The 21,295-nt window shown below is 49.9% G+C and overlaps 2 protein-coding genes across 7 annotated transcripts; one reads left to right on the forward strand and one right to left on the reverse strand.

The window, feature by feature from the left end:
* Positions 1-1,085: 1,085 nt before the first annotated feature.
* BLCAP (BLCAP apoptosis inducing factor) lies at positions 1,086-20,692 on the reverse strand. 4 transcript variants are annotated; one of them, XR_009248982.1, is made up of 3 exons: positions 11,376-11,659; positions 10,039-10,209; positions 9,323-9,734 (listed from the first exon to the last, which is right to left on the reverse strand). XR_009248982.1 is itself a non-coding variant. In XM_058685560.1 (2 exons), exon 2 carries the CDS (start codon positions 2,878-2,880, stop codon positions 2,617-2,619), a length of 264 nt encoding a protein of 87 aa, XP_058541543.1. In that variant the 5' UTR covers positions 2,881-3,056; positions 20,472-20,692; the 3' UTR covers positions 1,086-2,616. The 4 variants fall into 4 exon arrangements, 2 of the variants coding, with proteins under 2 accessions (XP_058541543.1, XP_058541542.1); XM_058685560.1 differs by lacking the exons at positions 9,323-9,734; positions 10,039-10,209; positions 11,376-11,659 and adding exons at positions 1,086-3,056; positions 20,472-20,692; XM_058685559.1 differs by lacking the exons at positions 9,323-9,734; positions 10,039-10,209 and adding an exon at positions 1,086-3,056 and having other exon boundaries at positions 11,376-11,499.
* NNAT (neuronatin) lies at positions 4,676-7,304 on the forward strand. 3 transcript variants are annotated; one of them, XM_058685561.1, is made up of 3 exons: positions 4,676-5,035; positions 5,972-6,052; positions 6,284-7,304. In XM_058685561.1, the coding sequence occupies exons 1-3, from the start codon at positions 4,964-4,966 to the stop codon at positions 6,374-6,376; spliced, it is 246 nt and encodes an 81-aa protein (XP_058541544.1). In that variant the 5' UTR covers positions 4,676-4,963; the 3' UTR covers positions 6,377-7,304. The 3 variants fall into 3 exon arrangements, with proteins under 3 accessions (XP_058541544.1, XP_058541546.1, XP_058541545.1); XM_058685563.1 differs by having other exon boundaries at positions 4,684-5,035; positions 5,972-6,047; XM_058685562.1 differs by lacking the exon at positions 5,972-6,052 and having other exon boundaries at positions 4,700-5,035.
* Positions 20,693-21,295: the final 603 nt, after the last annotated feature.

Raw genomic sequence — 21,295 nt, forward strand, 5'->3', positions numbered from 1 at the left:
GTCTTGCCCCTGAAACCCCCAGCAAGCCTAGTACAGGGGGTCAATGTTTGCTGAACAAACCATCCTTTCCACGTGTAGGACTCTTCACCTTGTCAAGACTTTGCTGAACCGTGAAATATATCCAGAAACCCAGAAGAGAAGAATTCAGAGTTAAAAGCACAAAAGGATCAGATAGAAAATACTCAGCAGATATAGTCAATAAAAGTTGAGTTCTTTGAGAATACCTTTAAAATGGACACATCTTTGGCCAGTTTTGGTCAAGAAAAGAGGAAGCACTCACTGATCTGCAACACTAGGAATGAAAAAGGGGACAAACTGACAGTGGGGAGATTTAAAAGGGCAGGAGAAAACTGCACAAAACTTTACAGCAATAAATTAAAAATCTAGGTAAAACATGTGACCTTCTATGAAATTACCAAAGCCCTTTCATAACTGTTATTTCAATAAACCCTTACAACAGCACTGTGCTTTGGACAGGCAGTGCTCCAGTTATGTTTTCTAGAAGGAAAAGACATTGAGAGGTGGACACCCAGCACAGGCCCCTGACAAGCTACTCACTCTGTCTCAAAGGTCACAGTCACAGGAGCATGTGCCCATCAACGACAGGGACCCGCAACACTCTCGCACTTCCAGCCATCACCGTAAGCCCCCTGGTTGGAGGCCAGCCTTATTTATTTTTCCACTTGAAATGCCATAAGGGGTTTCACTTTATTTTTACTTCAAAAGCAGCACCATAAAAATCCTTGATGATTAGAGCTCCAGCTGTCCTAAGTTGTTTGTCAAGGGATCGGTTACTCAAATCTCCTATGGAGGGAAACAGTTTCAGGCGAGAAGCCATGGGAGCTGAGAAACACAAATGTCTCATCTCTAAAAACTTTGAGACTCCCTCCTGTTCACCGCCTGGCCTGCCCCCTGCTCCCCCTCCCCCAACCCCACCATCTGCTCTCCAGAGAGCAGATCAAATTTTCGGGCTAAGGTACTCTGGCGCCAAGGACTCAGCCCCTCCATGCTACCCTCTGTCCCCCACCAACTTAGAAATCCAACACCACGACCCAAATGGACTGCAGCCACATAAAACCACAAAGTAAAGTTTATAAAGCTTTATTAAACATTTCAAACAGCTGTGCAACGAACACACCAGAAATAAAAGCTCCAGAATGGCAGTCCAAATGTTCCACAAGTGTGGCCTCACGGTCCCATTCCCTAGATGGACTGCCTCCAGTTCTGTCCTCTGCCTGGCCCACCGCCCTTCCCACTCAGGCAAGAGAAGGATGGATGATTTAGACTGGACGGACAACCATGCTAGTCCCCGGTGGGCAGGGGCCAGGAGAAAGTCTCGTTTGCCAACACTTGTTACTGAAGCGCAGAAAAAGCAAAAAGCAAGTGACAGTCACAAAGTCTTCCTGTGTATTCTTCGTAACGTACAGTCTATATGCGCAGGACTGAAGGAGCTCCTGGCACGAGGATGATGGCCACTGCTCCTCTCTGTCTTGTCTGAACCACCTCGGAGTCCAGCATGCTGGTCACCCTGCAATCCCCATGCTAAATAAAAACTGCAGCGGCACCTGCTATAGCTAGCTGTTGCTAAACCTCAAAATCAGAACACGTTCGATAAAGCTTCTTTAAAAGGAATATACACATGTATTTGTACACGCACACACACACATACACACACACACTCACGGCACACCAAAATATATTCAAACACCTATCAAGGGGATCATGGCTGTTATGAAAAAACACACAAGCACTCTTCCATTCACTCAGCTGGGGACTGCTAGATCTACGTGGACACACCACACCTCAATCCTGCAGAGCATGCACAGGAGACACGATGAGGCCCCCCCTCCTCAGGACAGTTGAGAAAGGCAGGAGGAAGGGCAAAGAAAGTGAGGCTGGGCTGGTAAGCATGAGCCCAGAAACCCAGGTGAAAGAGCAACAAGTCCCTGTTACTTCTTTCTTAAAAATGAAGTGGAGAAAATACCAGAGATCTGTGGACAACAAACAGTCAAGACATGTTTCTGTCTAGCCTGCTGACCGGGGAAAGAAGGATGAAAAAGCGAGGCTCTCGGGCGTCAGCAATCTCTTTAAATTCGAGATAAGTGCAAAAATGAGCCCTGTCTTGGACAGGTGCTCCCCCAAAAAGGAAAGGGGCAGAAGAGAACTAAAGGGAAACCGGGAGAGGGACTGAGGGGTTGGTAACATTCTGGGAAGGGAAGAGACCCTGACAAGGAGGGCTCACAGAGGTGACGAGACTGGCATTTTATCTGCCCAGGTCATGCCGGGACGGTTGACCGGGATGGGTGCAGACTCCTCGCAGGAATGAGGCGAGGCGGGTGACCATCCTGCCAGCCTTGGGGAGCGAGGGGAGGAACCGAGATGGGGACAGAACACACACAATCACAAGACCACCCACGACTATAGGACTCTACAATAAAAGCACCGGTCAGTGCCATTATTCACATTATAAGGATAAAACATCACAGGCCAAAAAAGGCGCCGTCAGGAATGTGGCACCCGCGGGGCTGCGGGATTTGAAACTCCAATGCTTTATGACCTATGTCAATGCCTCCCCTCCCATCTTCTGCTTCCTTGGAAAGCTAACAGGGCAGGCTGTTAGGTGCCCACAACGCCAGGGTCGTGCGCCGATTCCGGAAGCGGGGAATCAGAGCAGTGGTACAGGAAACAGTTTCCCCAGCAGCTATAGCAGATGAGGAACAGGGCTGCCAGGAAAACCAAGGCACAAATCGTGCAAGGCTTCCGCTCCAGAAGGAAGCTGAGCAGGTAGAAGCCCATGAACATGGAGTGGCTGAACCACAGGGCGGGGTTGAGGGGCTTGGGGATGAGGAGGACGGGCAGCAGCCACTGGAGGCAATACATGATCTCTGCCGGGCAGGGCCTTCACCAAGGCCACCGGGCACCGCTGCAGGAACCGACCCAATGGGAGCCAGCGGGCGCAGGCAGCTGCCCTCCGCTTTCTTCAACCCTCACTCTCCAGGAGCTGAGCCGCTGTGCTCTCTGGCTGTCAGCCCGGGATCACCAAGGCAGCAGGGATCCTGAAGAGAAAAGTCAACACAACAGACAAACAGACAAAAAACAGACAGACAGACAGACAGACAGACAAAAAAAAAAAAAAAAAAAAAACAGGAACAGAATGTATACTTATTTGGGAAAATGGATCATGGTTAACAACAGCAAATGTGAATGCCCTTTCCTCCCTGCCCACCCATGGAAGTCTACTCCTCTCCACATCACCTGTCCAGGAAGCCTCCTGGGGTGTCTCCCCTAGGCTTGTCGGGGTTGGGCCAGAGGGCTCTTCGGGCAGGTCCGGCACAGTGGACTGGCTTTGCCTGGGCCCTGCCCAGCAGAGATCATGTATCGCCTCCTGGGGCTGCAGCCCGTCCTCAAAGGGCCCAGACCTCACAATACCGCCCTGTGGTTGCCATGGATGGCCATGGGCTCAGTGCTGTACCCCTAAGTAATAAGAATAGGATTCTGTATCTAGTATCTATCATAGCAGGTGCTCAGGGGAGAACTAGAGCAGCGTGCTGCCGGCTGGAGTTTGCAGGCAATGGATCTTTGCATGCTCTGCGAAGCCGCAGCGACGGCACTACCAAATATTTTGTTTTAAGATGGCAGCCCAGCATCATTTTGTCCAAACCAGCCAACTTCTTCGAAAGTCAACATTAAAAAAAAAAAAAAAAAAAAATCACCATGCTACTTCATCCACACCGACCTCGCTTGGATCACTTACACTTTCCATCTGCTGCTGGCAACCGTATAGAACCTGACCTCTGTGAGCTTTTAATCAAAATTAATTTTCTATCCACACAGGGGCAAATGCCAGTTGGCCCCTGTGCTAGGCAGCTTGCTGGAGAGGCGTTCTGGAGCGGCAGGCCACCAGTGCGCTGGGGCTGAGCTCCCAGACCGCGTTCAGGTCTTCCCGCTGTGCCTGGAAATGGAGCTGCGGCAGCCACAACCCTCTGGTGGCGGTAGCAAAACCCCATTCCAGGCTGCAGCCACCCAGCGCAACGGGTACAAAGAGCCTCCCTGGCTGTGTTAAGACCTACCAGGGCCTGGGGGGAGGGGAGCAGAAGAGGGAGGCTGAAAAGACCTGTCCAGCAGAAAACTATCCCACAGCACTTGCCGACCACTTCTCGGTAAGCTCATCCCATTCCTTCCACGCACACAAAGGCACCAATCCCTCTTGCATCCCTCCCACAAGGTAGATACCCGGGGACTACCACTTTTGCGCCTAGAGCTCAATGCTCTGGCTCACTTTCCTACAATAGTCACTGTGGTAGTAACCGTACGAAGCGGAACGCGAGGAATGAGGGAAAGGTTATGTGCTCAGGGACTCTTGTGAAGCCGAGAATGTAGGCTTACAGCACATCAAATATTAGAAGAGTACTGACCAGGGGCCTGTGAAGCCAAGGCTCCAGGAAGGGGCACCTTTTATTTGCTCTGCGGGGCAGATGATCTCTAAGTTATGTTTTCCTGGTTTCCCATCCATGCCCAAGGTGGGTTCTGGCGCGTCACGGGACACTGGGCTTAAACTTGCAGGCCATGGCTCGGAGAGGGAGGGGTTCCACACCAAAGACGTGCATCCCCTACCCTAACCCTTTGCGCTTCTCAAGAGTTGCAGTTCCCCTCCATTTTACACTAAAATTCAAAAGCGGCACAGCGGAATCTTCTGGAAAGGGGCTAAGATGGAACTCAGGAGGCGGGGGTCGGTGTGGAAAGAGCAGATGGATTATTTTTTCCTCTCCCGGCGAATGAGGAGCGCCCCCGGCCACCCCTCCTCATGGACACCCCCAAGCGCGCATGCGCACTTGGGTGGCGGGCGGATACTTAAGGCGCGGCCACGGCGGCTGCGGCAGTGCGCCCAACAGCGGACTCCGAGACCGGCGGACCTCGGCGAACCGCGCTCGTTCTCAACCACTCACCCACCACTCTTGGAACCATGGCTGCAGTGGCGGCAGCTTCAGCTGAGCTGCTCATCATCGGCTGGTACATTTTCCGCGTGCTACTGCAGGTAAGTGTGCCCAGGTTCCGGGTGGGAGAGGGGTCCGGATGCGCGCCCCCTTAACCGGCAAGCCCACGTCGCAATTGCCGCCTCCCAGACCCGTCCTATCCGTATTGCCGCGATCCCTGCCTGCCTGAGTGCCGCGGTCGGCACCGCATGCCCCCGCCCGTTCCTTGCGCCCTCCTCCACGCGCAGACCCTTCCCAGTGCGCCCGCGCCCGGCCGGGAACAAAGAGTTGGGGCGCGGCGGGCGCCAGCCACTGACGATCGCCAAGGCTCTTAGCGACCAACGCGGTAAGAAAAACCCGCTACACCCAGACTCGACCCCAGGAGGGAGGCGGGGCACTCCTGTTTTGCGAAGAGACTTTACCCTCGCATAGCAGAATTTTCCGTCTTAAAAAATTGCGCATTGCGGGGAAATTGTCTTTTAAAAACATATATAGCGCTTGCGAAGGTGGGATGAGAAATAAGTTAGAAAAAGGCACTTCTCAGAGAAAAAATAAAAAGCACTTCATAAAAAACCCACAACGAATTAAAGAAAAGTAATTCGCGGGAAAAATGAATTAGAGAAAATGCGCATTGCAGGAAAAATAAATCTGGTAAAAGCACTTGGCAGAAAAAAAATGCACTAGATAAAAAGCGCATTGCAGAAAAAAATTAGACAAAGGAGCTAACAGAAAAAATGAATCGGATAAAAGCGCTTTGAAGAAAACAATTAGAAAAGGTTCTTTGCAGGAGAAACGGAAGAGAAAAAAAGCGCTCCCAATAAAGGACAATTCACTGTATTTAAAAAAGAAATCATAGAGACAAAGTGCTTTGTAAAAATTAATAAATCAGAAGAAAGCACTTTGCCCATAAAATCGTTTACCCTAAAAGCACCCCCTTGCAGGAAGAATTCCCTGCTAAAGGAATCCCTTTGCCAAAGGAATCGCATATTTCCTTTAAGGTGTTCCTGGAATGCTGCATTTACTGGGTAGGATTCGCTTTTCGGAATCCTCCAGGGACACAGCCCATTGCGAGAAGTGAGGTATACCTAAGTTGTGGGTCCAATCAGCTTGCTGCCATGCAGCCTTCAGCACAGTTGGAAAAGCTCCAGCTGCCCTGACTCGTGGACAAGCTGCGCCCGCGCCTGCCTCTCGAAGTCCGACAGGCAGGCGGGGCAGGGGGGGGTGGGGGTGGTGGGGGGCGGGCACGGCAGCGCTGCAGACTCGCTGCGGGTACCTGCCTCTAAGGGCAGGTCCTGGGTCTCTCACCGCAGGTGTTCAGGTACTCTCTGCAGAAGCTGGCGTACACGGTGTCGAGGACCGGGCGGCAGGTGTTGGGAGAGCGCCGGCAGCGAGCCCCCAACTGAGGCCCCAACCCCCAGCCCTGGGCGGCCGCGTCACCAGGTGCTCCTGTGCTTCTCGGCCAGCATGGGAGCCAGTGCCGCGCAGGAATGGGGGGTCCCCTGTGCTCTCTCGCCAGAGGAGCATTTGCCAAGGTCAGTGAGGGGCCGGTAGGCCCCCGGAGAAGCAGCACCGACAATGACGACAATACCAGATCCCTTCCAAACCCCTTTGCGCCCCTCTGACCACTGGGTGGGGTAGAGGGAGGAGGGGGGTGGGGGGAGCAGACCCCCGAGATCTGGGCACAGGCAATGCATTCTGATCTGGACCAAGTCGGGACAACGCCAACCCAGCCCCGCAGCCATGGCCATGCCAGCAGGCCCCACCACAGAGATCCAGACAACCATACCAGCCGGCAGAATGGACATTCCATCATCACCAGCGGAAGCCCTGAATCTCGATGCAGCAGACAAGGCGCCAACTGCGTGCCTGTGTGGCGGGACTGGAGGGCAAGAGTGAGGGAAGAGGGTTAAGAAATAGAGTGGGGCCCTCTCACTGTCCCTTGCCTACAACACGTGCATTCCAGCCTTGCTGCCTTTGCTCCCTCGATTCCCCTTCCCCCCCCCCCGCCACTGCCTTCTAAGCCCACCCCAAAGAAATGTCACTAAATTTGGACTTATTCAACCAGTAAATGAGTCCCATCTTTACTAAAACACCTTCTCCGAGCCCCTAGCCCCTCACTGATCTTGCTTTCCCTGGTCTCACGCAGTTGTGGTCAATATTGTGGTAATCGCTAATTGTACTGATTGTATAAGTGTGCATTAGTTGTGTCTCCCCAGCTAGATTGTAAGCTCCTGGAGGACAGGGACCACCTCTACAAAAAATAAAAAACCAGTACCTCCCCCATCTCGCACAGTGTCCTAGGACCCTGCGGGGTGGTGGAGGTGCACCAAACAGCTGTCTCCTGTGACTCCTTTGCAGCTTCGAAACATACTCCTAAGACCGGGCTGATGCACCCACTGTGGGTGTGGGGGGGGGGGGGGGGTGTGGCGGCACACTACTTGGGAGAGGGAGGGAGGGGGGAGGCAACAAAATGGGAATAAGCTGGGACCCTCACACACTCAGTTCCAACTTCATTTAATGCTGTTTTGAGAAAAAGGACCACTTCCCCACTCCAAAGAGAAAAGTCTACATCTCAGTTTGTGGTCTCAGAATCAGGGACCATCTCCCCTACCCAGAGGGGTGGGTGCCTTCACTGTCCTGGAATAAGGGGCCGTGGCAGGTAATCAGCAGGAAAGATGGGAGGCAACAGGTGGGAGTAGCCCTCAAGATGGGGTGCTAAGGACCAAGGGACGATCAGGACTTTACAACACAAAATTTTATCTCCATCCAGGAGCCCCAAGGAAATGGGCACTGGCAGGGTAGGCACTGGCTTAATGAGTATGGGATAAGAGGTATGGTGTGGTGCCTCCCCTGCCCAGCTTATCCCTCTAGGCCGTATAACCTCTACCAGGACCACTGCAAGGGCATTCTGCCCTGCCCCGCTACTACTCTCCAGATCTCTCCATGAGTGGGTTCTTCACTTCTGTAGGCATTAGCCTCCATATTTTTAGGGGTGCTTACCAGGTCCCTGGCCCTGGGCTCTCCCCTGTCATGTCAGGGTGGGTGGGCTGGCTGGCTCCTCACTTCTTTCTCCCCTCTTTCACTCCTGAGTGACTCAGGACTCCTTTCGCATGGTCAGCTGACTGCCTCACCAAATGGCCCTGCTGCCTGTTCAGCCTTGTCTCTGGCTTCATGTGTCCCTGTCACTATACACCTGTTCCTGGGTCAACACCAAGGGAGAATCTGGAGGGCCATAAATCTCTCTCTCTCTCTGCCACTTCCTCAAATCCCTTAGTCACAGTTGTCACAAACACTTCTGGGGCACAAAGCACCTTGCCCACCCTGAGCCAGATAATGTTTCCCCTCTTCTGAGCACCCCCTTGTTTCTAAACCCACTGCAAGCACCTCTAGAGGCATCTATAACTTCAGTACAGCATCAGAGAATTACGTGGGTGGAGGGGGCAGACCTCAGTTCCGGTATTGGGCTTTATCATCAATCAGCCCAGGGAAGCTGGCCAGGTTACCTCCTACCCCTCACCTTTAGCTCCCCTCTGTAAAAGGGCTGCTAAGATCCCAGTGAACTCCAGGATTCTAGAAACATTCTGTCACCAAAGTGCCAATCAGGACTCATCAGGATTGGGGTAGGGATGTATAATGAGAGACTCCATCTTCCTTAGGCTGGGTGGCTCCCGCTTGTACTATAGCCTGAAGGTGAGACAGGTCTCCTCTTGCCCCGGGGTGACTCATCAGCAGGCAATGCCCACACCTCCCTTCCGAAGCTGTACCTTGGCAGGCCTCGACTGGGAGTTTCTGTGGTTTTCCACACTAAACCCACAGAACCATGAACATTTCCCCATGTGTTTTCAATGAAGGCTGCCTCCCCTCAGAGCCTTCGAGGGGTGTGCCCACAGCCCCACTGTCCCAGATGCTCTAACCTCAGCCCAGTTATAAGGCAGCCAGGTTCAGGTAGATGGGCATGCAAGGGTCTGGCTGCTCTGGACACAGCATTCTCCCCTTAGCCTCCTGTGCCCCCTTTAAAAGCCAGGAGGCTGCTGGCAGCCTGGGGGCTTTCTAGATAATCTTGGCAAAGCCCACCTGCGGGGCCGCTCCATCCGTCCATCCGTGTGGCATGGTGAGATGACAGACTTCCAGGCAAGGGCTGTCCTGGTGGCCTGCATCCACATGGGTAGGCTTGAGTGTGCAATGTCTACTCTTCCACTTTCACCCCTCATCCCCCAAACCCTCATGTTCTGGCAGCAAACACAGCCCACTGGAGAAGACAGAGGGAATGCGTTCACTTTCTATTCCTGTGTGGTGCCTAGAAGTCTGGTCCAGACACACCTTGTTTACAAAAATTCTTCCAGAAGCAATACCATGAAAACATTTTATTCTGATAGAGAGCAATGATAGAAGTTGAAAATCACTAGAGTTTCATTGCAAGACCCTTAGTCCACAGGCCTCCCTTCTTCCTAAACTGTTTCTGCCACCACCACAAGGCTTTGCCCCTGTGAGACCAAGGATACAGCAGATGAGTTGTGAGGGGATTGGAATGGCTTTGCAGGACACCAACGGGCACGATCCTTGGCACTAATACCCCAAGAAGACGTTAGTGTCTCAGCCTAACCAGTCAGGTTAAGCTCCAGGAGGGCTTGGGTACCGTGGCTTTCAGAGGTGTGGGGTGCTATGTGACAGTGTCATCTCTATCCGTGGAGCATCTGGGTTGTGACTGAGGGGGCGGAGAGTTTCCCAAGCTTCATGCAGGACAGCCACAGCTCATTACACCTGGGTTGGATGAGGGAGCAGGTTTGCCGAGAGCCATGTGCTAGATCACCTATTTTCAAACCGTGTCTACAAAGGAGCCAGCATCCTAAAGTGAAATTCTGAATTTGCAGTTAGTTTTACCCCCCGAGATTTAAATGTGCACAAGCGTGCACACACCACACAAAACATTGGTTTAGCAACACGCTCTTTTTCCCTGGTGACCTCTGACTTCCTCTATTTGCCCCAGAGACAGGTCACCACCTTCTCTGAGAAGGATCTGGTTCGCCCTCCCTTCCGCCCCTTCTCCCTCCCACAGGGCCCGTACCCCGGCAGGATCCCGATTCCTGAGCATTCCCAGAACAGGAAGTCAAAGAGGCAGGCAACGCATGATCCTTGGTATATAGCACACAGTGACAGGCTTGAAATGGAATGCATATGTTTCGAAGATAAGAGAACAACAAAAAAGACAGCCAAACCCAGACTTCCAGATTCCTCTCTGAAACAACACGTTACAGATAAAAGGTTAAGCTGTTTCTGGCAGCAATTCTAACAAGACCAATTTCAGCTATGGAATTGATCTGGTCACTGGAAACTGACCAGGCCTCTGAATCTGGTAACAGATTTGTTTGACATTAATTAGTCTGTGTGATTTGAAACAAACACATAGACAAGATCTAACACTTGGCATTAGCACTTAAGCTGGAACTTTTTTTTTTTTTTTTTTTTTTTTTGGTCCTGGCTTTGGTGTTGCCGTCCAGAAGGCTGAGGGGATGGTTGGACCGTGTCAGGCAGGGCAAACAGAAGCTGTTCCCAACACACCAGTTCCCTGAAAGGGATAAAACACGATCCGAACCTATAAACAGAAAGATCATTTCCTCCCCAGGACAGACCCCAGGCTGTCCCAACATTTAGCGTTGAAAAGGAACACGGAGGCCTGGAAGGAATTTACAGAAGGTTGGGACGGGGGAAGGGGGAAGGAAAAAGCAACTGTTCCCCAGCCCCCATTCTTCTTTCTAGGCCACGGGTGTGCCAGGCATTCCGTTCCTTCAGCTGCCCTTGAGGGCCACTCCCCATATACACTGGAGAAAAGGGAACGGGTGTCCAGACCTGAAAAGTTACGAGGGAGTGAGAAGCACCCGCGACTCAAGGCAGAGCGTCAACCTATTACCTCATCACCTCAGACACCAAAGCGGGTGCCTGTATGTGTGGGGAAGACCCCTCTCTCCCCTCTCCCCCACGCCCCTTCTGATTTAAAAAATGCGATTTAAGTGGCGGGGACAGAGTGGCAGGACTCTCAGAACCCGGGACCCCTGCCGTGGGCCCCGGGCCGAAGACGCGGTAGTCGCGCCCCTCAGCTCCGCGCTCCCCGGCTCCATCTGTCCCTTCCTGGGAACAGACAGGCGAGCGCTGACCTTGGAGGCCAGACCGAGACCCAGGGGTCCGGTGACCCGCCCTCGGGCCGGAAAGGGACCCCCAAGGCCCAGGCTGGGGCCACACAGGGCAATCACGTGACACCGGACAGGGGTGGCCCCCAGGGTGCGCGGAAGGAAAACCCCAGAAAGGGACCGGGCGACGCCTAAGGTGACCCCGAGGGGACAACATGGCGGCACCGCCGCACTGAGGGCCTCTTATCCCGTCCCCAGGAGGCCGACGCCACGGTACCTGCGAGCCCTGCCATGGCGCCTCCGCCACTGTCGCCTTCGCTGCCGCAGCCTGCCTCCACCTCAGCAGCCGCCGACGCCGCAGGAAGCCGGGGAGACGCCCCCTTCGTCTTCTAGTGGAGCAGACCGAGGACCCCTCCTGGGATCGGGCTGCCTCCAGCAGACGCCTGATCAAAAGACCCAAACCTGGGTCGTCCTCACCCGATATTCCCTCAACGTCCGGTTTATATGAGCCTTTGAAAACTTTCTATGTATGTGTGAGGAATTCTAGAGGTTCTCAAGTCTTCAAGCCCGAAGAATTTCCAATCAGGCGCGTCTTGGGTAGTCCCGAATCACGGTTTCATGGTCCCCTCATGCATATGCAGCAGATTGTGATCCTTACTCTTTGAGAGCGGAGGGGGCGTTCCTTAGTTTCCGTGGGTGAACTCTTGATTCCAATGCCCCATGCGGATCACCCGTGTCATCCGGGAAAACCTTCCTGTGGCTCAAAGTCCGCCCCCTCCCTGGCTCTTTCACCAAGCGGCCAAAGTTCAGGAGCGGAAAAACCAGGTTCAGAATTTAAGACCAGACGTGGGGCAGGACCTGATTCCTCCGCTTTCACTATACCTCGGGCAACTTGCCTACCCCGGTTCTCACCCAGCTTCCCTAGGTCTGATGAAATGCCTACTCCACAGCGTTGTTATGGGGGATTGAATGAGTCATTTATCAGCTAATTAAGCGCATTCCTTGAGCGCTTACTCTCTGTTAAATGCATTGCTAAAAGCAAGTGGAGTGGAGGGTGGCTTAGACACTGCTCCAACCTGCCATTCTAGTGGGGTGAAGTGTAGGGGCGGCGGGTGGAGGAGGAAAGAGTCACCAAATAATCACTATGTGTCAATAATATTAATCAAATCAATATATAGTTATGCAGCATGGGATGCGCGGTGGGAGAGTAAGGAGGATTATGAAAAATGAATGGGGTCCTGACATAGGGTGAGGGTAAGGGTGGATCATCCTTGCGAAGCTGGCATTTAGATTGAGAAACCAAGGACAGTTAGGAGTTGTGCAGGGCAAGAGTAAGAGGGGAAATTCACTAAGCAGAAAGAACCATTTGTGCCAGATGAGGTGGGAAGGATTGGGGGCGGCGGGGGGGGGGGGGGGGGGGGAGAGGCATGAGGGATGAGCAAGGAGTAGGGCAGGTAATGGTACCAAATGAATTTGGATTTTATCCTGAGAGTAATGAGGAGCCATTTTCATAAGGGGAATGATAACAAATTTGGATTTTTGAAACGCTACCCTGGCTGCATGGCTTGGAAGACAGTTGGGAGCAGGTGTGGGGGGACCAGTTAGAAGGCTGTTGCAACTTTCTAGCTGCAAAGTAACAATGACTCAGGGTGGCAGTTTGGGGAGGTAGAGAAGTAAAGGATGAAAGATTGCATGTGGGTGTGTGCTAAGGCAATGGCAAGAACATCTAGGTTTTTGCCTTGAGTAGGAAGGAGTCAAGAGCCCTTCCCTAAGGTAGTGAAACCTGAAGAAGGACCAAATTAAGGGAGAGGATACAGAGTTTGACTTTGAGAAGGCAAATCTGAAATGCCTGGGCAACATCTAGGTGGAGAGGGTCAACAGGCATTTTTATATGAGATGAACTCAGAAGAGAGGTCTGGGCTGGAGATTCATATTTGGGTAACATCGGCACACAGGTGATGGATGGGATCATGATGCTGGATGAGATCCCAAGGGAGGGAAGATAGATTAAAAAAAAAACAAAAAAAAAAAGTAGACAGAGGAGGAGGAGCCAAGAACGGAAGCTGAGAAGCAGTGTCCAGACAGGTAGGAGGAAGACCAGGTGAATATGGGATCCCAACGAGAAGGTTTCAAGAAGGAGAAAGTGCTCAGTGGGGCTGATTGCTGTAGAGGACAGAAATGGCACCACTGGGTTTGGTTAAAAGGAGGGCTAATAGACTATATCCTTTATAAGTCCCCCACCCCCGCCAACAAAACAAAACAAACAAAGAAAACCACCAAAAAAAAAAAAAAAAAAATCCACAAATCAATTGGCTTAAACATAAGAAGGCTGCCACCCAATGGCAAATTAATTGAGTGGCTTGGCAGTGCAGTGTCATCATGGACATTCCATCTCCCAGGTTTAATTCCATCTTTGATCTGCTATCCTCATGATGATTTCATGCTCATGGTCATAAGATGACTACCCCAGTTCCTAGAGTCACATCCACATCAAGATGTCCTCTCCTCCCCCAGCTGAGAAACAAACTGGATGTGGCCTCTGTCTGTCTTGCTGCTAATGGGCTGAGGGATCAATGCACCCATTCCAATCTCTGGTGTTCCAGTACCCAACACTGGAAGAAAAGAGGAGTCTCGGAGTAGAGACAAGGACGTGCAGCCACTGAAATTCTTGCATACAGCTGGTGAGAGAGGAAATTGGTACAGCCACTTCTGATAACCGACGGTTTCTACTAAATCCGAACATACACCTCTGCCGTGACCTAGAATTTCCACACTTAGGTATTCATTCTGAGAGAAATGAGTGCCTATGTCTACAAAAAGACTCACGAAAGAATTTTAGCAGATTTATTTATAGCTTAAACTGGAAATAGCTCAATGTCCATCAGTAGGAGAACTGACAAATTATGGCACGTTCGTCCAATGGAATACTATATTATACATATAAAAGTACAATATACTGACATGTGATATGTGGATTAATATCACATACAGTGACATTAAGCTGACTAAAAGAATCCAGACACAAAAACAATACATATAGAATGATTCCGTTCATATATAAAGTTCAAGGGTGGGCAACAATGATTTATGGTGATAGAAATCAGAGTAGCAGTTACCTGGGTCACGGGGAGGGGAGTAGAGATGGAAAAGGAATAAGAGGGACTTTTCTGGGATGCTGGAAAAGGTCTATATCTTAATCTGCTTGGTGACTACATGGGCACAAATTCATCAAGCTATACCTTAAGATTAGGAGACTTTATATACTTTATGTGTGTTATAGCCCAAGAAAAATAAAATATAATAAAAGAGAGGACGATGTCCTCCCAATCCACGGTATGTGATTTGTGCTGCTGAGCAAGAATCAGAAGGCACTTTTTGGAGAGACTCTGCCTTCCAGTAACCTTCATGCTAGGTCTGGGCATTGACAAAGCCTCCGTGGCCAGCCTTCTTCCCCTTGGGGCCCCAGAAAACTGCAGAAAGTGAGGCAGGGGTTCTCACTCACATGTGGCTGGCTCCTGCCCAGCTGGCTCGCTTCCTCTGTATCCACAAGACTGCTCTACCCTCCAATGGCAGTTCCAGGTGGTAGAAATGACACCAAAGCTGGGCTCTGACTTGAGGGACCTGAAGGGTCTTTATGCCCCCAAATTTTGCTCAACAGACCTCAACTTCCTTCCAAGTCCTCTCCAACTTGCTCTGCTCCACCAGACAGCCAGACTCACCCACGGCTCCTGTTTTTTCCTGCTCCACACTCCCCAAGGCTTGTCCATCCTTCCTCAATCCTCCATCAGGCCTTTTCTGTCCCCACCTCCAAAGCCTTGGTCCAGGCCACCATCCACTCACCCCTGGGCCCTGAACCAACCTCTAAGTGCCCCGCATCTCATCCAAAGCCATCATTCTCCACACAGAAGCCAGGATGATCTTTCTACAATGACCCTGTCATTCTTCCTCTTGAGAGGGTGTGTCCTCTCCTCTGTCTTCACCTGTCAAGAGTTTTCTAATCCTCAAAGCCCCAGATCAAATTGCTGCCTGCTCCATGGAGCTTTTGTATTCATTTCAGCAAACATTTATCTAGTACCTAACATGGGCCAGGCACTATGCTAGGAATGGAGGGAATAGACAAACTCCATCTACAGACGGTCTGGAGAGATGGCCAATTAAGCAGGGCCAATGTGTGCGTACTTCCTGTCTGTTAACTCTCACTGGACTGTGAGCTCCTTGAGGGCAGGGCTAATGTAGGGGTCATTTCTTGGCTTCAGAGCCTAGTACAGGGCCAGGCAGGGAGTAGGACGTGGTCACTGTGGAATGAATGAATGAGTGAATGAATTAAAGACCTGGCCAAGCTCCTTCCTTTCTCATTTGTCCTCCAAGCCTCCAATTTAGCCAGTGACCAAGTCCATGGAATTCTGTTGGGACTGGATAGCAAACTTAGGGCTAAATGATGAAGAATCAGCAAAAGGTTATGTTGTTTATAGAGTGATGTTTTGTGAAACTACAATAGTTAATTTCCTATGTAATCACACCATTTGACAATCGCTTTTTCTGAAAATCAACATTGTTTCCTTCCCAAGACATAGACTGGGGAAAGGTAACCTGTAATGGAACAGCAGTGATTTGTTAAATCATCAAAGAAGCTATGTGATATCAAAAGATTTAAAATGTAACAATTAACATTATTGCCAAGGTGACCAAAGAAGTAAGCTCTAGGATAGCACAGACTGCAGCCAGAATGCCAGGGTTTTAATCCCACTCTGCATTTTCTAGCTGTGTGTCCTTGAGCAACTTACTGACCCTCCCTGTGCCTCACTTTTCCCATCCATAAAATGAAGAAAACATTAGAATCTACTTCTTATAGTTATTTCTGGCAATTCAGTGAGTTCATATTGTAAAATGCTTAGAATGGGTCCTGTCGCGCAGTTAGCACTCACGGGTACCTGTTAGTTCAAATGGATAGCAGGTTATTCCAGGGGCAGGATGAGCTGTGGGAGCCCTGGTGTGGAATTTGCCATCCTTAAGGGGGCAGGACCAGTGGCTTGGAATCCTGGACCTGCTTTCATGAACTTGAGAGGTCCCTGCTGGTTTTTTCCTCAGTTTCTCCAACTCTAAGCTTTTGTTTTTTTGTTTTTTTTGTTTTTTGGTTTTTTTTGGTCCAGACTTGGGAAACAAGTGCTGCTATTTTAGCAAGGACTGTGGCGACATCTAGTGGTAATGTGGGCAAGTGCCTAATATTCTTCCCGTCCTCAACCCATTAATGATAGGAACAATAATGATGTATTAAGCTCTTCCCGTGTGCCAGACACTGAGCGTTGACATTGTTAGTCTTCAGTGTAATTCTATAATGAACAGATTGTATTATCTTTATTTTAAAGACCAGGAAAAGAAGATTCGGGGAGATGAAGTCAAGTGCCTAAGGCCACACAGCCACAGGTGATCGAGCTCAATTTGACTCCAGGCCACATGGACCTGAAGTCTGCATTTTTAACCCCTCTGTGTTAAAAGATCTCTCTAGCTATAAAGTAAATGGATTGGAGAGCAAGAGGAGAGGTGGGAAGACAGTGGGGAGGCCAAGATAAGTGTCTAGGTGGGGTGGCTTGGCCCAGGGTGGAGACCGTGGTGATACAGGGAGGTGGGCTAATTTGTGATGTATTTTGGAGGCAGGGCTGTCGGCACTGGATGACTGCTCAAATGTGAGGGGGTAAATAAAAGAATTGAGGATGATTCCTGGGATTTTGGCTTTAAAAATAGAAGGATTGACTGAAATGGGTAAGGCTGAGGAAAGAGAAGACTTGGGGAGTTTAACTCCCAGAGGGCAGAGATTCTTTTTTCTTTCTTTTTGGCTCAGGTTATGCCAGGAGATTACCCCTGACATGGGGATGGGAGGAGGTAATGGGTGCCGGAGTGTGGCTGAGAGACTCTGCTGGGCTTTGCTCCCCTGGCACTCTGTAGAACGATGCCTTGTTGCAAAGAATCAACAACAACAACAACAACAAAACTAAACCAACAAACAAAAAAAGGAAATCAGATTGCTTTTCGATCCTTAGTTGCACAAAAGGGTACTCTCGACTTTTCCTTGGAGAAGCCAGATGAGCCCACATATACTCAGCACAGGAACTTCTTTCTGGCCAAGGAGTCTGTTGAGGTGGGAGTTTATTTGAGAGACTTGGGTTGATGTTGACTCTGGGTACAGACTGTAGCCAAAAATTCCTGCCTAAAGTACACAGTGTATATTTCTTTGGTGGAAAGCAGTAGACTTTCAGCTAATTTAAGCACAAAGGAAATGTATCAGTAGGATCTCTGGGCTCACAGAACTGAGAGGCACTTGAAGAAGCAAGCTTGGAAAGTGCAGGAAACCTGAAGGCTCCCTTTCCCAGGGCCTTTGCACATGCTGTTCCCTCTGCTGAAATATCTCGCTTGCCTTTCTTTACCAGGCCCTCTCAGACTCATTCTTAGTTTTACTGTTGCTTCCTTAGAAGCTTTCCCTGGTTTTCTCGATGAAGTCAGGCACCCTGGTTAGATGATGTCCCAGTACCAAGTGCTTTTCCTTTGTAGCTCTTAACATAATTGTGCTTAAATAACTATTCATTTGGGGCGCCTGGGTGGCGCAGTCGGTTAAGCGTCCGACTTCAGCCAGGTCACGATCTCGCGGTCCGTGAGTTCGAGCCCCGCGTCAGGCTCTGGGCTGATGGCTCGGAGACTGGAGCCTGTTTCCGATTCTGTGTCTCCCTCTCTCTCTGTGCCCCTCCCCGTTCATGCTCTGTCTCTCTCTTCAAATAAAAAACGTTGAAAAAAAAAAATAACTATTCATTTGGTTAGCCTCGATCTTCCCAAGTAGACCGTGAGCTCCGTGAAAGCAGGAACTAAGTCTGCCTTGGTCCTAATTGTACTTTCAGAAACTAGGACAGGGGGTAATAGACAGGTTATATTGCAGGGACAAACCAATCCCAAACCGCAGGGCCTGATGACCACAAATGTTTATGTCTCATTCGTGCTACAAGCCCATCGTGGCTCAGCTGTGGCTCTATTCCACATTGTTTTTCCCTGGGACGCAGTGGTGTGGAGCAGCCTCAATCTGGCAGAGGCCAGGTCTCACTCATCTGTGTATACAAAGCCCCTAGTAGAGGACCAGGTGTTAGGCTGGTGCAACTTGAACTTGACTGAACAGAACGGTGCTGAGGGCCTGGCAGGGAACGAGGGTTGTCCTAGGACCCAGCAGAGGGCCAATGCCACAGACTTTCCCTTTAGAATCTCAGTCATGTGTCACACGTGTCTCTTAGATCCTTCCAGTATTAAAGCTGAGTTTTAGAGAATTTAGGCAGTGTGCTCAAGGTAAAAGCTAGTAAACAGAGTGGAGCATAGAAGAGTGGTCTGGAACATAGGTTCTGCCATCAGATGGACCGGGGCTCATATCCTGCCTCAGTGACAATAAAACATCAGCATAAATAATGACAGTAATGCATTATTTCCCACTGACTAATGTGAGAAGAATCCATGAGTCTCTACTCTTGAAATAAATGGGAGAGGAAGGAGACATCTTCCCTATAGCAGAATGCCAGCTAATAAATATAGAAGGGGTGATAGCATACGAAAATCACAGCTTTGCAACTGTAATAGCAGTAAACTGGAATAAGAATCATCCATGGGTGCTAAAACTGTTGAAAGTTTGCTAGGAGAATATTCACAGTCTCAAAGTGTCTCCTTCCAAATGGCTTTTTAATTACAAAAGAAGAGCGATCACGATAGTGGAGAAACCTGATGGACTCCACCTTAGCCCAGTGTTCAAGGTTAACATCATACTGATAGGACAAGCCAACATATGTGCCTCTCAATGGGATATACCGAGAAGCTATCACGTACCTGGTCCTCCTGCCAAAAGTGTGTAACCTGGATGAAATCGTGAGAAAACAACCCGACGAATTGAAATTTAGGACATTCTACAAAGTAACTGGCCTGACTCGCCAAAAATGTCAACGGGAAGAAAGAAAAGACAGGAATTTAAAAGGGATGACAGAGATACAACATCAAAATGCAACATGTAATTCTGAATTGAATTTGGTGCTAGAAAAATCTGCTGTAAGGGACGTTACCGGAAAAGTTGGCAAAATCTTTTTTTTCAACGTTTATTTTATTTTTTGGGACAGAGAGAGACAGAGCATGAACGGGGGAGGGACAGAGAGAGAGGGAGACACAGAATCGGAAACAGGCTCCAGGCTCTGAGCCATCAGCCCAGAGCCTGACGCGGGGCTCGAACTCACAGACCGTGAGATCGTGACCTGGCTGAAGTCGGACGCTTAACCGACTGCGCCACCCAGGCGCCCCAAAAGTTGGCAAAATCTGAATGTAGGCTATGAACTATGAACCAGATAATAGTGTATTGTTCAGTGTTAAATTTTCTGATTTTAATAGTTACACTATGTGTAAGAGCATATTCCTTGTTCTTGGGCAATGTTTAGGGGAAAAGAGGCATGATGTCTGTAGCTTACTTTCAAATGATTCATATATATGGAGAGAGAGAGAGAGAATTTTGAAGTAAATGTGGCAAAATGTTAATAATATATGTGATTCTGGGTCAAGGGCATATGGGAATTCTTTGCAGTATTCTTGTGCCTTTTTCTGTAAGTTTGAAATGCTTTCAGACTAAAAGTTTACAAGTTTTTAAAAGCATGTTTACACATCATGGCTTCTTCATTTATTCTAAATTTCGTCGACATCCTAAGTTTAGCAATGTGAAAAAAAATATGTCTTAGAACTGAGTCAACATAGGAGTTGTGCAGTCAGAAAACAAGGCAAAGCATTCCCTCTCCCTGTGCCTCAGGGTCCTCACCTGTAAAATGGGACTGACAGATCTGACCTCCTAGTGTGGCAGAAAACGCATGAAAAATATTTAGTATCCAGCTGGCATCTAGTAAATGCTTGATAAAACTGGTAGAGGAAAGATACCAGTAAGGTGGCAGCACGTGAGGTCTTCCGCTGGTACCCCCTTCAGCAACAATATCTTGCAAATATCCATGGACAAAGGCAGCCGTGCAGAAGCTTTGGGATCTAGCTAGGTGTCTGTGAGGCCCCAATAATGGCAAACTGTAAAAATAGCGCTTTGTAACTAGATACGAACAGGACAGCTGTGAGAGAGAAATTGGCAAGACCTCTGCCTGCGGGTCACTTCACAAGAGTCCCTTGCACTTTCGAGACACCAAAATTAGAAATTATAGACATAGGTAATGAATGGGAATTCCGACCCGTGGACTCCTCAAAGAAAAGGCCTTGGACCTATATCAAAAGATTGGAGAGTAAATACACATTTATATGTTTTAAGTCAAAATAAAACACTTAAGCTTTGCACATAACATTCTAAGATCCGGTCTTTAATGCACGGGCTTACCTCTAGCCCATATGTTGTCTTTGTGTGAATCAGAAAAAGTCACCCCTTCTTCGGGGTGGATTCGGCTCTACAGTGAAAGGGCCAACGGCTGGATTTTAGTCTCTCCTTGCTTGAGTGCTCTTGTGCAGTCTGCAACCTGCTTGACAGTTAATGGCATCCCAGAAACTAATCTCCAGTCCCAAACACAAATAGTTAAGAGGGCTGTGGGTGGTTGCGTCACCCTCCGAGTCTGAGGGGCACCTCACCACCAACCCTGTCAGAATGCCACCTCCCCCGTCTTCCCTGAGCCCTACTCTAATTCCATGATCACCTTGACCTCCTCTTTCCATCTGTCACCTCTTATTAATGAGGCTGGACACTGCAGGAGGAGGGTGGAGGGGATCTCGAGGATTATCAGGGCCACAGTCAGAGAGAAGCTGATGTTTCAGGCAGGAGAATGGTCAATAAAAACCCATCTGCCCCCACACCCTACTTTTAGTCTGTCCAGCATTCTCAGAAGTGGGCGAGAGGGCATTCTAGGTAGTGCAGGGAAGGTCTGCGGAATGAGAGGAAATGAGAGCAGTGGCTGTGATGTCCTCTTGTTTTGATCATTAGTGTCTTTCCGGTACACACCGAGCAGGGTCTGCCCTGCCCCCATGGCCCCTCCATGGGGGCTGCAGACTAGCCAGAACCTTGATCCCGAGGCCAGGCCCAGGAGTCCGGAGTGGTTCCAAGTCCTGGAGTGCCGGGTGGCCCAGCCCTCAGCAAATGCTCCGAGTGGGAAGTTGGAGCCTCCAAAGCCTCGCACCTGGAATCAGCCCTCAATGCTCTGACCCAGGAGACCG

The sequence above is a fragment of the Neofelis nebulosa genome, chromosome 9 (assembly GCF_028018385.1).
Source record: "Neofelis nebulosa isolate mNeoNeb1 chromosome 9, mNeoNeb1.pri, whole genome shotgun sequence".
In the NCBI taxonomy this organism is placed as follows: domain Eukaryota; kingdom Metazoa; phylum Chordata; class Mammalia; order Carnivora; family Felidae; genus Neofelis; species Neofelis nebulosa.